General features: G+C 51.4%; 1 protein-coding gene across 6 annotated transcripts in view; it reads left to right on the top strand.

The window, feature by feature from the left end:
- The window catches only part of NFIC (nuclear factor I C), a 107080-nt gene that overhangs the window by 24134 nt on the left and 67349 nt on the right, over positions 1-15597 (top strand). For all 6 annotated transcript variants that reach the window (XR_014521003.1, XM_083483929.1, XM_083483931.1 and 3 more), the window contains exon 2: positions 11086-11617. Coding sequence is in view for 5 of the 6 variants with exons in the window: in XM_083483929.1 (XP_083340055.1) it covers positions 11086-11617 (532 nt within the window). In the remaining variant the exon portion in view is untranslated. The remainder of the gene's footprint in view (positions 1-11085; positions 11618-15597) is intronic.

The raw sequence follows: 15597 nt of genomic DNA, 5'->3' as shown, positions 1-15597 counted from the left end.
GGTATGGCTGGGCGTGGGCAGAAGAAAAGAAGAAAGCAAGTCTTTTCAACCACCAGCGATGTCTACGTCTCCTCCAGAAAGTATACCGTATTTTTTGCTCTATAAGACTCACTTTCCCCCTCCTAAAAAGTAAGGGGAAATGTGTCTGCGTCTTATGGAGCGAATGCAGGCTGCGCAGCTATCGCTGAAGCCAGAACAGCAAGAGGGATTGCTGCTTTCACTGCGCAGCGATCTCTCTTGCTGTTCTGGCTTCTGGGATTCAGAATATTTTTTTTCTTGTTTTCCTCCTCCAAAAGCTCGGTGCGTCTCATGGTCTGGTGCGTCTTATAGAGCGAAAAATACGGTAGTTTTAAAAATCCACCCGGGCGGAAATTCTACCTCTGAAAAGGAGGACGTGTCCGGGAAAAAGAGGACACATGGCAACCCTAGCTGGGATTTAGAGGCCTCCAAACTGTGCAGCAAAGTGAGGGGCCGACTGCAGCCGCCATCGTGGCCCCTGACCTTTGGCATGTTGGTTTATGGGCGTCAGACAGGTGTGTGGGTTTTTGGGGGGGTATCCTAGCTTGGAGAAGGCTGCTGCCCACCGCCAAGCCGTCGCGGGGGCTGCTCGACGTTCCCTGATTGCCTCTGGGGCACCCGGCCCGGGTCTCTCGAAAGCGGATTAGCTCGACGGCAGCATCTTTCTGGCGGGGCTAATCTGGCGGGAGGGAAAGTTGTCGGAGTGGCTGATCGGATTTCAAGCCCTGTCCTGGTTCATTGCTGATCTCCCCCCAGCCCAACTGCCGTCGTCTAATCCCTGGGCTGAACCCAGATTGGCACAGACCGGAGAGAGCTTTTAAAAGCTTTCCACCATCCTGGGAGGCTGGGCTGCGGAGGTTTATGGCAAGGCATAACAGATTGAGGTTGAATCCTGACAAGACAGAAGGACTGTTTTTGGGAGACAGGAGGCGGGCAGGTGTGGAAGACTCCCTGGTCCTGAATGGGGTCACTGTGCCCCCGAAGGACCAGGTGCGCAGCCTGGGGGTCATTTTGGACTCACAGCTGTCCATGGAGGCGCAGGTCAATTCTGTGCCCAGGGCAGCTCCATCTGATACGCAGGATGAGACCCTCCCTGTCCGCGGACTGTCTGGCCAGAGTGGTGCATGCTCTGGTTATCTCCCGCTTGGACTACTGCAATGCACTCTCTGTGGGGCTGCCTTTGAAGGTGACCCGGAAACTACAATTAATCCAGAATGCGGCAGCTAGACTGGGGACTAGGAGTGGCCGCCAAGACCATATAACACCAGTCTTGAAAGACCTACATTGGCTCCCAGGACGTTTCCAAGCACAATTCAAAGTGTTGGTGCTGACCTTGAAAGCCCTAAACAGCCTTAGTCCAGTATACCTGAAGGAGCGTCTCCACCCCCATCGTTCAACCCGGACACCAGTGTCCATCTCCCGAGGGCCTTCTGGCAGTTCCCTCACTGCGAGAAGCCAAGTTACAGGGAACCAGGCAGAGGGTCTTCTCGGTAGTGGCGCCCTCCCTGTGGAACACCCTCCCACCAGATGTCAAAGAGAACAACAACTACCAGACTTTTAGAAGACATCTGAAGGCAGCCCTGTTTAGGGAAGCTTTTAATGTTTAATAGGTTATTGTATTTTAGTGTTTTGTTGGAAGCTGCCCAGAGTGGCTGGGGGGACCCAGCCAGATGGGCGGGGTATAAATAACATTATTATTATTATTATTATTATTATTATTATTATTATTATTATTATTCTCCCCACCTTTCTCTTCGAGGTAAACAAAAGCCCGTAACGCTGCGACTTCCGATTGGCTACGGGAGCCAACCGGAAGCTGCGCTTTGGTTTCCGAACATTTTGGAAGTTGAACGGACTCTGTTCGACTTGCAAGGTACAACTGTAGTTCCACGGTGTTGTTGGTACTCCAGTTCCCAACACCACCCCCTGACTAATAATAATAATAACAACAATTTTATCATTTATATGACGTTCGTCTGACTAGCATGTATCAGCCAATCTGGGCAGGTTTCCAGCAAACTAGAAAAACACCGTGAAAACATCAAACACTTCTTAAAAAACCCACTTCCCTAGAAAGGGCTCCCTTCATATGTCTTCTGAAAGTCCGTTTAACAATTGCAGACCCTCCAAGTCTCCCTATTTTCCAGGGACAGTCCCGGATTGAATAGGACGTTCCTATTTTCAGGGGAGGAACATTGGAGGGGATGGAATAGGACGTCCCTATTTTCAAAGGAGAAACGTTGGAGGGGATGGAATAGGACGTCCCTATTTTCATGGGAGAAACGTTGGAGGGGACGGAATAGGACGTCCCTATTTCCATGGGAGAAATGTTGGAGGGGATGGAATAGGACGTCCCTATTTCCATGGGAGAAATGTTGGAGGGGATGGAATAGGACGTCCCTATTTTCAGGGGAGAAACGTTGGAGGGGATGGAATAGGACGTCCCTATTTTCAGGGGAGAAACGTTGGAGGGGATGGAATAGGACGTCCCTCTTTTCACAGGAGAAACGTTGGAGGGGATGGAATAGGACGTCCCTATTTTCACTGGAGAAACGTTGGAGGGGATGGAATAGGACGTCCCTCTTTTCACGGGAGAAACGTTGGAGGGGATGGAATAGGACGTCCCTATTTTCACGGGAGAAACGTTGGAGGGGATGGAATAGGACGTCCCTATTTTCAGGGGAGAAACGTTGGAGGGGATGGAATACGACATCCCTCTTTTCACGGGAGAAACGTTGGAGGGGATGGAATAGGACGTCCCTATTTTCACTGGAGAAACGTTGGAGGGGATGGAATAGGACGTCCCTCTTTTCAGGGGAGAAACGTTGGAGGGGATGGAATAGGACGTCCCTATTTTCACGGGAGAAACGTTGGAGGGGATGGAATAGGACGTCCCTATTTTCATGGGAGAAACATTGGAGGGGATGGAATAGAACGTCCCTGTTTTCAGGAGAAAACAAAACGAAAAGCGCCGCAAATACAAAAACGCAAAATAAAAAGCGAAAACAGACAGACCTCAGCGTAACGCTCAAATTGGAAGCGTAACACTCAAAATGGATCTATGGCTCTCAAAACGGAGCACGTTCGGCTTCCAAAAAAAGTCTGCAAACCGGAACGCTTCCTTCCAGGTTTGCAGAGTTTGGGTTCCAAGTTGCTTGAGTACCAAAGGCGTTTGAGAACCAAGGGTCCGCTGTAAGGGTTAGTAGCTTCCCCTCCAGCTAGCGAAATCCTGTGTCCCTTGCCACGGTTTGTGCTTTTGCGGCGTTCTTGTTTAGGTTACTTATTATTACTCCCCCTTATCTCGGCGCCGCCTTTCTTGGGCTAGGAATGCAAGGCCGCTGGGTTTTCCGACGCAGAAAGGGGGTGAAGAACAGAGCCCAGGGCGCTTTGATGGCGTGTGGCGGTTTGGTGGCGGTGTGTGTGTGTGTGTGTGGACCTCCGTCGGGGATTATCGAAAGCTGAGCACAGATGTACACGTCGGCTAATGAATTACTCCCAGCGGAGACCTCACCTGGCTTGACCTCCGCTTAGACCTCACCCCGGCGAGGGAGAGCTGTCCTCTCGTGACCTTGCCGCTGGGAACTATGGCTTATGTTGCATGACATTGCGGCCTCTTATCTCCCCAAACCGCCCCCCTTCCCAACCTTGAGCGAAGGGGGGGGGGGTGCAAGCAGGAAACACGCAAATCCAAAACCGGGGACGTCGGCGGAAAGACGGGCCGACGTCTTGCGCAAATTAATATCCTTATCTCTGTTGGTTGTTTTATTTTACTGCCCTAATGCGCAGCTTCGTTTAGAAAACTCGCCATTACCGGGAAACACAGTGGCATCTAATAAAATATAAGAGAAGTTCGTGGAGTTGCTTATGGGATGGTTTCATCGCCGGTCTTTTATGCCCTGGAAGTATTGGGCTGGCTTTGAAAGAGGATTTGGGCAAATTCACGGAGGGAAAGGCATCTCAGTTGCTGGGAACTGCAGGAGGGGAGAGGGTGAGGCCACATCTGGAATACCGTGCCCAGTTCTGGGTTCGAATCCTGATTGTGGGATTGAGGGGCTTCTTGGTTGGCCACTGCGGGAACAGGAGGATGGGGTAGGTGGGCCACAGGACTGCCCCTGAGGACGCGGGTGGCGCTGTGGTCTAAACCACGGAGCCTATCGGAAGGTCGGCGGTTCGAATCCCCGCCATGGTGGTGAGCTCCAGTCGCTCTGTCCCAGCTCCTGCCAACCTAGCAGTTCGAAAGCATACTGGTGCAAGTAGATAAATAGGTACCACTGCAGTGGGAAGGTAAACAGCGTTTCCGTGCGCTGCTCTGGTTTCCATCATGCGCCAGAAGTGGTTCAGTCCTGCTGGCCACATGACCCGGAAAGCTGTCTGCGGACAAACGCCGGCTCCCTTGGCCTGAAAGTGAGATGAGCGCCGCAACCCCCTAGTTGCCTTTGACTGGACTTAACCATCCAGGGGCCCTTTTCCTTTTTTTACCTTATCAATGGACTTCTCTTATTTAAGTTCTCTTAACCAAGCTCAAGGTTATCGTCTGAACTAGCCAGAGAATGGAAATAAGGCTTTAGTGACATCTTGCCCCCCAATGGCAACTTTGTTGTTGTTGTTGTTTAGTCGTGTCCGCCTCTTCGTGACCCCCTGGACCAGAGCACGCCAGGCCCTCCTGTCTTCGACTTCCTCCCGCTGGTAGCTTGGAGAACACTGTCCCACCATCTCGTCCTCTGTCGTCCCCTTTTCCTTGTGCCCTCCATCTTTCCCAGCATCAGGGTCTTTTCCAGGGAGTCTTCTCTTCTCATGAGGTGGCCAAAGTCTTGGAGCCTCAGCTTCAGGATCTGTCCTACCGGTGAGCACTCAGGGCTGATTTCCTTCCGAATGGAGAGGTTTGATCTTCTTGCAGTCCATGGGACTCTCAAGAGTCTCCTCCAGCACCAGAATTCAAAAGCATCCATTCTTCGGCCATCAGCCTTCTTGATGGTCCAGCTCTCACTTCATGGAGCCAATGGCAACTAGATATTCTGTTTTGACAACTGCAACCTTGGTGTAAGGAGTCGTGTGGCATCCGGCTTATATATCTGAGTTTCTAACCCTGGTTCCTCCATTCTCCATCTAGGAAGCGGCATTTGTTCTCAACCGAGAATGCCTCTTCCACAAAGAGGTATCTCTCCATCGCTTGCATGCGATAGAGAATGTTACTTCTTAGGCTGGGGATGGGATCATCTGTAGTCTTCCAGATGTTGCTGCACTCCTCCTCAGTCACTGGTCGAGTCCACTGCTTGGAGTTGAAGTCATAGAACATCTGGAGCAGCCCAGATGTTCCCCATCCTTTAAAGCAGCCTTTCTCAACCTGTGGGTCCCCAGATGTTGTTGAACTAGAACTCCCATCACCTTTAGCTAGCAAGGCCAGAGCTCAGGGATGATGGGAGTTGTAGTCCGACAACATCTGGGGACCCGCAGGTTGAGAACCACTGAGCTAAGAGGACAGAGGGGAAGCTCTTCCATAGAGTCTGCATAAGCCGTAGGTCCTCCAGATGTTTCGAGACTACAATTCCCATCATCCCCGACCACTGGTCCTGCTAGCAAGGGATCATGGGAGTTGTAGGCCAAAAACATCTGGTTGAGGAAGCCTGGTGAGCTGAAGGCAGCCTTTCTCCACCTGTGGGTCCCCAGATGTTGTCGAACTACAATGCCCATCAGCCCTAGCTAGCAAGGCCAGAGCTCAGGGATGATGGAAGTTGTAGTCCAACAACATCTGGGGACCCACAGGTGGAGAACTGCTGCTTTAAAAGTTTTGTCTACCAGGGGTGCTTCCGAATCTTGCCTCCTCCTCACGTCCTCTGTCCTCACGGCCCTCCTACAAGCTCACAAGGTACTGTGGTTAAGCGTGCCTAAAACGGCATATATTAAAGGAAACTTTGTACCCCAATGTGGGATGTTGGTGGGGGGAATCGCTTTGCAAAAAATGCAGCTGTCGGGCAAAATTGCACAATCAGCAAACAGGTGTCGATAAACCTGCAGTGAGGCGCTGACGTATTTGCACGGGGACCTTATTAAAAAACAACAACGACAAATAAATTTGCAACCTGAAACGTGGGAGGCGGAATTTAAGATGGGGGGGAAACGAAACGAGCCGCTGAAATGGACAGGTTTTGCCCCCCCCCCGTAACTGCTAGGGGGCTTGTGTCGGGCAAGGCGAAGACATCGAGAAAGGGTTGAAGGATAGACATTCCCAATTAGCAGGGCAGCTGCACGGTTTCATATTACCTGCCCTGGGAAAAAACAGCCTGGCAGCCCCTTTAGATGAGGAAAAGCCGTTTCCGTGGCGGGGGCCACGCTTAACCCTTTCCCAGAACTTTGAATTCATTGCTCCATATTTTCCAAATGCCTCCCTTCCCTCCCTCAGCTTGTGTGGTTTTCCTGATTGGGAATTAATTCAGCATTGAGAAACCTGAGGCCTCGACGGGGTGTGTGTGTGAATGTGGCCCTCCACACCTTTCTGACCGGCCCTCGGGACTCTCCTACGGTCACCACAGTCCTTGCCAGCTCTGCTTCACATTTCTGGCTAAGATGCCTCCTCTGATCATAGAATCGTGGAATTCTAAAGCTAGAAGGGACCCTGTGGGGTCATCCAGTCCAACCCCACGGACTGTAGGGCCATGCCTCTCTCGAACCCGCAACCTTGGCGTTCATCAGCACCACGCTCCAACCAACAGAGCTACCCGGGCCCACGAACTCTCGCCGCCTGGGTGTGGGGATATAAAAAATCGTGTGCATGTGTATTTGTGTAGAAACTAGCTTACTGCGCATGGGGAAAATGTGCATCTGTTTCTGCGCCCACTTACGCCTTCTGGACCCTCCCGCCCACCAAGGCCATGTGGCCCCTGGAAGGTTTTGCAAGAGGGTCTTCGGCCCCTGGGCTGATTAAACTTCCCCAGCTTGGTTAGATAGAGAGCAGAAAAAGGGAAATTATTTGGGGGGGGGGGTGAGAGAAATGGAATCTGTAGTTACAGTGGTACCTTGGTTCTTGAACGGCTTGACTCCCGAGCAAATTGGCTCCCAAACACCGCAGACTCAGAAGTGAGTGTTCCGGTTTGCGAACGTTTTTTGGAAGCCGAACGTCCGACGCGGCTTCCGCTTGAGCGCCGCTTGCCTTGATTTCTGAACGGTTTCGGGAGTCGAGTGGGCTACTGGAATGGATTAAGTTAAAGCTAAAGGTAAAGGTAAAGGGACCCCTGACCATTAGGTCCAGTCGTGGCCGACTCGGGTTGCGGCGCTCATCTCGCTTTACTGGCCGAGGGAGCCGGCATACAGCTTCCGGGTCATGTGGCCAGCAGGACTAAGCCGCTTCTGGCAAACCAGAGCAGCACACGGAAACACCATTTACCTTCCCGCCGGAGCGGTACCTATTTATCTACTTGCACTTTGACGTGCTTTCGAACTGCTAGGTTGGCAGGAGCAGGGACCGAGCAACAGGAGCTCACCCCCATCGCAGGGATTCAAACCGCCGACCTTCTGATCGGCAAGTCCTAGGCTCTGTGGTTTAGACCACACTGCCACCCGCGTTCCAAGTAGCACTGTAAAGGTAAAGGTAAAGGGACCCCTGACCATTAGGGCTAGTCGTGGCCGACTCTGGGGTTGTGGCGGTCATCTCGCTTTACTGGCTAAGGGAGCCGGCGTACAGCTTCTGGGTCATGTGGCCAGCAGGACTAAGCCGCTTCTGGCGAACCAGCGCAGCGCACGGAAACGCCGTTTGCCTTCCCGCCGGAGCCGTACCTATTGATCTACTTGCACTTTGACGTGCTTTCGAACTGCTAGGTGGGCAGGAGCAATGGGAGCTCACCCCGTCATTGCAGGGATTTGAACCGCCGACCTTCTGATCGGCAAGCTCTAGGCTCTGTGGTTTAGACCACAGCGCCACCCGCGTCCCAGGTACAGCTGTAGTGATGTGCAATTCTGCAAATCCTGGGAGGTCCGGCAATTTGGGCTGCATCCTCTCTCGCCGGTGCCTCGGAGCGGATCGCTGCGTTTCCACCAGCCCTGCCAAAACCTCCTCCGCTGTGGCAGGTCGGGAGAGCCGCAGGCTGTGGCGTACGAGTGGAAACTGAGGCTCCACCGGCCGCCCAAATCTGCCGCCTGAAGCCGCAGGCTCTGGGTGGGGCACAGAGAATGAAGGGGGGGGGGCAAAGAGAGAGAGAGAAACAACATTTCCAGTCAACCCCTGTGGAGCCAAATTTTCTTGGCAAGGCAACAGGGCGGGGCGTTTGGCTGCTTGGTTTCTGACCAAAATGCTCAATTACTCGTAAGGGGAAGCAGATTTCAAATTGTAGCTGGAAGCTCTTCTGAAGTGGCTGCTTGTTCCGTCCCGTCCCGTCCCGTCCGTATCCTGCCTCCTCCTCCTTCCCACGAGCTCAAGGTCCCTCCCGTTCCCCGTTTTCTTTCCACAACGGCCCTGCCGGATAGGCCCGGCAGAACGCAGGCAGTTGCTCTTAACTCGCCGGCTGCAGCTGATGAACAGAAACACTGGCCTCCATTTTTATAGGGTCGCTGTGACCTGTCTAACTGGCAGAGCCGGTCTCTTGCAAATAGTGTTCCCCCAGCTGAAAAGACAAGGATAAAAATTCCTTAGCTATAAGCTATGAGTGTGGGACGCGGGTGGCGCTGTGGGTTAAACCACAGAGCCTAGGACTTGCCGATCGGAAGGTCGGCGGTTCGAATCCCCGCAATGACGGGGTGAGCTCCCGTTGCTCGGTCCCTGCTCCTGCCCACCTAGCAGTTCGAAAGCAGGAAGTGCAAGTAGATAAATAGGTACCACTCCGGCGGGAAGGTAAACGGCGTTTCAGTGCACTGCTCTGGTTCGCCAGAAGCGGCTTAGTCCTGCTGGCCACATGACCCGGAAGCTGTACGCCGGCTCCCTCGGCCAGTAAAGCGAGATGACCGCCGCAACCCCAGAGTCGGCCACGACTGGACCTAATGGTCAGGGGTCCCTTTACCTATACCTTTACAGTGGTCTCTATGGGAGTATATTGTATTTAAATATGGGATATCAGAGTTTTTAGGGGGCTAACCATTCTGGGATCACTGGGATAGCAGGCTGGTTGGTTTCTGATTGTCTGATTTTTTCACTTTCATGTTTCTGTATGGGACAATGACTATAAAGATTATCGTATTGTATACAGAAGAGGCAATCCTTCCTGAGAGACGCGAATGCCTCTTCTTAGAACGGGCGTCCATCTACCCAGATACGTTTGGAGGAATGCCTCTATGCAGAAGAGGCAATCCTTGCTGAGAGAGGTGAATGCCTCTTCTCAGCTCAGACATAAATCCACCAGGATGTCCTTGAAGGAATGTCTGTATGCAGAAGAGGCAATCCTTTCCGAGCGAAGGGGATGCCTCTTCTCAGATCAGGCATGAATCCACCGGGATGTCCTTGAAGGAATGTCTGTATGCAGAAGAGGCAATCCTTCCTGAGAGAGGTGAATGCCTCTTCTCAGCTCAGACATAAATCCACCGGGATGTCCTTGAAGGAATGTCTGTATGCAGAAGAGGCAATCCTTTCCGAGCGAAGGGGATGCCTCTTCTCAGATCAGGCATGAATCCACCGGGATGTCCTTGAAGGAATGTCTCTATGCAGAAGAGGCAATCCTTTCCGAGAGAGGAGAATGCCTCTTCTCAGATCAGGCATGAATCCACCGGGATGTCCTTGAAGGAATGTCTCTATGCAGAAGAGGCAATCCTTCCTGAGAGAGGTGAATGCCATTTCTCAGCTCAGACATAAATCCACCGGGATGTCCTTGAAGGAATGTCTCTATGCAGAAGAGGCAATCCTTTCCGAGAGAAGGGAATGCTTCCTCTTAGACCAGGCATGAATCTACTGGGATGTCCTTGAAGGAATGTCTGTATGCAGAAGAGGCAATCCTTTCTGAGAGAAGGGAATGCCTCTTCTCAGATCAGACATAAATCCACCGGGATGTCCTTGAAGGAATGTCTGTATGCAGAAGAGGCAATCCTTTCCGAGCGAAGGGAATGCCTCTTCTCAGATCAGGCATGAATCCACCGGGATGTCCTTGAAGGAATGTCTCTACGCAGAAGAGGCAATCCTTTCCGAGAGAAGAGAATGCCTCTTCTCAGATCAGACATAAATCCACCGGGATGTCCTTGAAGGAATGTCTGTATGCAGAAGAGGCAATCCTTTCCGAGAGAAGGGAATGCCTCTTCTCAGATCAGGCATGAATCCACCGGGATGTCCTCAAAGGAATGTCTCTACGCAGAAGAAGCAATCCTTTCCGAGAGAAGAGAATGCCTCTTCTCAGATCAGGCATGAATCCACCGGGATGTCCTTGAAGGAATGTCTCTACGCAGAAGAGGCAATCCTTTCCGAGAGAAGGGAATGCCTCTTCCCAGATCAGACATGAATCCACCGGTATGTCCTTGAAGGAATGTCTGTATGCAGAAGAGGCAATCCTTTCCGAGAGAAGGGGATGCCTCTTCTCAGCTCAGGCATGAATCCACCAGGATGTCCTTGAAGGAATGTCTGTATGCAGAAGAGGCAATCCTTTCCGAGAGAAGGGGATGCCTCTTCTCAGCTCAGGCATGAATCCACCGGGATGTCCTTGAAGGAATGTCTCTATGCAGAAGAGGCAATCCTTTCCGAGAGAAGGGAATGCTTCTTCTCAGATCAGGCATGAATCCACCGGGATGTCCTTGAAGGAATGTCTGTATGCAGAAGAGGCAATCCTTTCCGAGAGAGGAGAATGCCTCTTCTCAGATCAGGCATGAATCCACCGGGATGTCCTTGAAGGAATGTCTGTATGCAGAAGAGGCAATCCTTTCCGAGAGAAGGGGATGCCTCTTCTCAGCTCAGGCATAAATCCACCGGGATGTCCTTGAAGGAATGTCTGTATGCAGAAGAGGCAATCCTTTCCGAGAGAAGAGAATGCCTCTTCTTAGACCAGGCATGAATCTACCGGGATGTGCCTGGAATGCCTCTACGCAGAAGAGGCAATCCTTTCCGAGAGAACGGATGTGGTACTCCCTCTTGACTGCCTCTCTTTCTCTCTCTCTCTTTTCCAGGATGAGTTCCACCCCTTTATTGAGGCACTACTCCCCCACGTCCGGGCCTTCGCCTACACCTGGTTCAACCTCCAGGCCCGCAAGCGCAAGTATTTCAAGAAGCACGAGAAGCGCATGACGAAGGACGAGGAGCGGGCCGTGAAGGACGAGCTCCTCAACGAGAAGCCCGAGGTGAAGCAGAAGTGGGCGTCCCGCTTGCTGGCCAAGCTGCGGAAGGACATCCGACCGGAGTACCGGGAGGACTTTGTCCTTTCCATCACGGGGAAGAAGCCCTCCTGCTGCGTCCTCTCCAACCCCGACCAGAAGGGCAAAATGCGCAGGATCGACTGCCTCCGACAGGCCGACAAAGTCTGGCGGCTGGACCTAGTGATGGTCATCCTCTTCAAGGGCATCCCCCTGGAGAGCACCGACGGGGAGCGGCTGGTCAAGGCCGCCCAATGCACCCACCCCATCCTCTGCGTCCAGCCTCACCACATCAGCGTCTCCGTCAAGGAACTGGACCTCTACCTGGCGTATTTCATCCGAGAGAGAGGTAGGCGGGAAAGACTAGCTTCGCGCCTCGGCGTCCGTGGGACTTCTTGGTGCAAACAGAGGGGCAAATGGAGTTAGGGGAGGGCGTTTCGTGGCGCCGGATTAAGGGAGGGGCATTTCGTGGTTGTGAAAGGAAGGAGGGCATTTCACGGTTGTGAATTAAGGGAGGGCATTTCGTGGTTGTAAGTTAAGAGAGGGCGTTTCGTAGTTGTGAATTAAGGGAGGGCGTTTCGTGGTTGTGAATTAAGGGAGGGCGTTTCGTGGTCGTGAATTAAGGGAGGGCATTTTGTGGTTGTGAATTAAGTGAGGGCGTTTCGTGGTTGTGAGTTAAGGGAGGGCATTTCACAGTTGTGAATTAAGGGAGGGCGTTTCGTGGTTGTGAATTAAGTGAGGGCGTTTCGTCGTTGTGAATTAAGTGAGGGCGTTTCGTGGTTGTGAGTTAAGGGAGGGCGTTTTGTGGTTGTGAATTAAGGGAGGGCGTTTCGTGGTTGTGAATTAAGGGAGGGCGTTTCGTGGTTGTGAATTAAGGGAGGGCGTTTCGTGGTTGTGAATTAAGGGAGGGCATTTCGTGGTTGTGAATTAAGGGAGGGCGTTTCGTGGTTGTGAATTAAGGGAGGGTGTTTCGTGGTTGTGAATTAAGGGAGGGCGTTTCGTGGTTGTGAATTAAGGGAGGGCGTTTCGTGGTTGTGAATTAAGGGAGGGCATTTCGTGGTTGTGAATTAAGGGAGGGCGTTTCGTGGTTGTGAATTAAGGGAGGGCATTTCGTGGTTGTGAATTAAGGGAGGGCGTTTCGCGGTTGTGAATTAAGGGAGGGCGTTTCGTGGTTGTGAATTAAGGAAGGGCATTTCGTGGTTGTGAATTAAGGGAGGGCGTTTCGTGGTTGTAAATTAAGGGAGGGCATTTCGTGGTTGTGAATTAAGTGAGGACCTTTTGTGGTTGTGAATTAAGGGAGGGCGTTTCGTGGTTGTGAATTAAGGGAGGGCATTTCGTGGTTGTGAATTAAGTGAGGGCATTTCGTAGTCGTGAATTAAGTGAGGGCGTTTCGTGGTTGTGAATTAAGGGAGGGCGTTTCGTGGTTGTGAATTAAGGGAGGGCGTTTCGTGGTTGTGAATTAAGGAAGGGCATTTCGTGGTTGTGAATTAAGGGAGGGCATTTCGTGGTTGTGAATTAAGGGATTGCGTTTCGTGGTTGTGAATTAAGGGAGGGCGTTTCGTGGTTGTGAATTAAGAGAGGGCGTTTCGTGGTTGTGAATTAAGGGAGGGCGTTTCGTGGTTGTGAATTAAGGGAGGGGCATTCCATAGTTGTGAAAAGGCATTCCGTAGTCGTGAATCTAAGGAGGGCATTTCTTAGTCACAAATCAAGGGCTCTCCTCTTGCAGCCATGAATTTTGTAGTCATTTTACAGTCATGAATCACAGGACAGCCTTCCTTGGTTGTGAATTAAAGGATAGGTTTTAGTCATAAACTAAGGAACAGCATTCCTTGGTCACAAATGAAGGGGCAGATGGATCGGTCTATTTCGGTTTTTCTTGGATCTTGTGTTCCCCCCCCCCCCCGGCCTGTCTCAGCATTGAGTTCGTCCCATTTCTGCTTGTGATACCAATTTAAAAATTCTGCGTGGGATTTTGCACAGATATTTGCAGGCGTTTCTCCTGGTAAAGCGGGGGTCGTACCTTGCAGACATTTTACTTGCGCCAGTTCAGCTATATGACCGTAAAACTGCCTGGTTGGTGGGATCCTGGCTGCAGAGCACATTTTGAGGGATAACACCGTCTCAGTCAACCACTTCATTTGGGAAAAGTGCAATCTGGAGTCGTGTTGTGTTTTAAACGTGGGCTGAATAACAGTGTACCCTAAGGTTGGCATATTTCAAAAAGTAAAATTCCTTAAGGCCCCCAAACTAGTGAGCTTTTCAACCACCAAAATTGTGGAGCTTTTGGGGAAAACCTCCCCCCCCCAAAAAAATAGTGGTTTTAAGCTTACATCCGGGTTTCCTCTGACATTTTGCAGAATTCCCCCGACGCTATTTTTACACCCGAAAACCAGGACATGTCGGGAATTTTCCTGACGTATGGCAAGCCTAGTGCAGCCCTAATCTGTTGTTGTTGTTTAGTCGTTTAGTCGTGTCCGCCTCTTCGTGACCCCCTGGACCAGAGCACGCCAGGCCCTCCTGTCTTCCACTGCCTCCCGCAGTTTGGTCAAACTCATGCTGGTAGCTTCAAGAACACTGTCCCACCATCTCGTCCTCCGTTGTCCCCTTCTCCTTGTGCCCTCCATCTTTCCCAACATCAGGGTCTTTTCCAGGGAGTCTTCTCTTCTCCTGAGGTGGCCAAAGTCTTGGAGCCTCAGCTTCAGGATCTGTCCTTCCAGCGAGCACTCAGGGCTGATTTCCTTCCGAATGGAGAGGTTGGATCTTCTTGCAGTCCATGGGACTCTCAAGAGTCTTCTCCAGCACCAGAATTCAAAAGCATCCATTCTTGGGCCATCAGCCTTCTTGATGGTCCAGCTCTCACTTCCATACATCACTTCTGGGAAAACCAGAGCTTTTACTATACGGACCTTTGCTGGCAAGGTGATGTCTCTGCTTTTTAAGATGCTGCCTAGTGCAGCCCTAATCTAGCCATGCTAATAAATTGTCCCTCCTTGTATAAAGGCAGTATATCTCTGAATAGAACAGGGGGGCTGGACAAGGAAGGCATTTCTGACTCAAAATCGGGTTAAACTTTCTGAAAAGTAAGAGCTATTCGACCATGGGATGGAAGGTAGTTGCGGGCTCTCCTTCCTTCAAGGTTTTTAAGAGAGGTCAGATGGTCCCCTTTCAGGGATGCTTTGGCTGAGATTCCTGCATCCCAAAGGGGGTTGGATTGGATAGCCTCTAGGGGTCCCTTTCAACTCTGCCATTCTGTGATTCCGAGGAAAACTGAGCCGAGAAACAACCTCCTTTTGCAGTTCCCTTATCCAGAAAGCAAATCATGTCTCTTGACTTCTCTCGCTCTTTCTCCTGCCGGCGGTGAATATTAAGCACTGATAACTTTTAACCAAAAAAATTAACTTTTAACCAAAAAGCAACAACAATGGGGGATAAAGTGAAGGGCGATCGCTGCACCGCATGCAAAAAATGTGTGGTTTTCCTCCTGGCTCCCTCCTCTTGCTGCTTCCTGACCCTGACCTCAGCCTGTCTGGGTCTGCAGCCTTGAAATCACCTGATCTAATTGCTACCAAACCCCTGGCAGTAAAATCACAGCTGATAAGGCCTCCTGTCACTTTCGCTCTCGGGAGAGAGCAGCCCTCCCTCCTTTTCCCTTTTAAGGTAGATTCTTCCCCGTTTAAGGCAGAACGGGGATTCGTTCTCGGTCTGCGGCTGCAAAAAGTGTGTGTCGTCCCCCTGCAGCTTTGAATTTTTTTGATTCTGTGTGAGTCTACGATGAGCAACCCTGGTTGTTGAGTTAATTCAGAAAGGGGGGGCACGTTTCTGCTGGGGACCGCACGCCGGGGGCCGGTGGGTTGAGTCGCAAAAGTCTGTGGAGCCAGAAACGCAAGATTTCTAGTGGGTTAAACCACAGAGCCTTGGGCTTGCCGGTCAGAAGGTCAGCGGTTCGAATCCCCGTGATTCTTTTGCTAATAATCCATGCCTTTGAGCCAATTCGCTCGAATAGTAGATTGCTTTACTGGCGTGAAACTCTTTTGCCCCTCTTTCCTTTTTAAAAAGAAGATCTTCAGAAACCCATCCTTCCGTTCACAGTGATGATTCAGGTCGATCTGTGCAATGCCTTGTGAACCACGTTTTCCCTCCCCTCCAGAATCCTGGGAGACGTAGTTTGCTAAGGGCGCTGGGAACTGTAGTGTTATTGCAGGGGGGGCGAACTACAGACCCTGAGATTCTTTGCAAGCGATGGCGACGCATTTGCTTTAAACGCGCAACCTTCGTTTTTATCCGAAACCTATTCACCTTAAGGAATTCAGCAAGGCTCAGAGGATGGCG

The sequence above is a fragment of the Podarcis liolepis genome, assembly GCF_965112155.1.
Source record: "Podarcis liolepis genome assembly, chromosome: 18".
Taxonomy (NCBI): Eukaryota; Metazoa; Chordata; class Lepidosauria; order Squamata; family Lacertidae; genus Podarcis; species Podarcis liolepis.
Note: the sequence above shows the minus strand (reverse complement) of the source record. Positions and strands in the feature narration are given on the sequence as shown.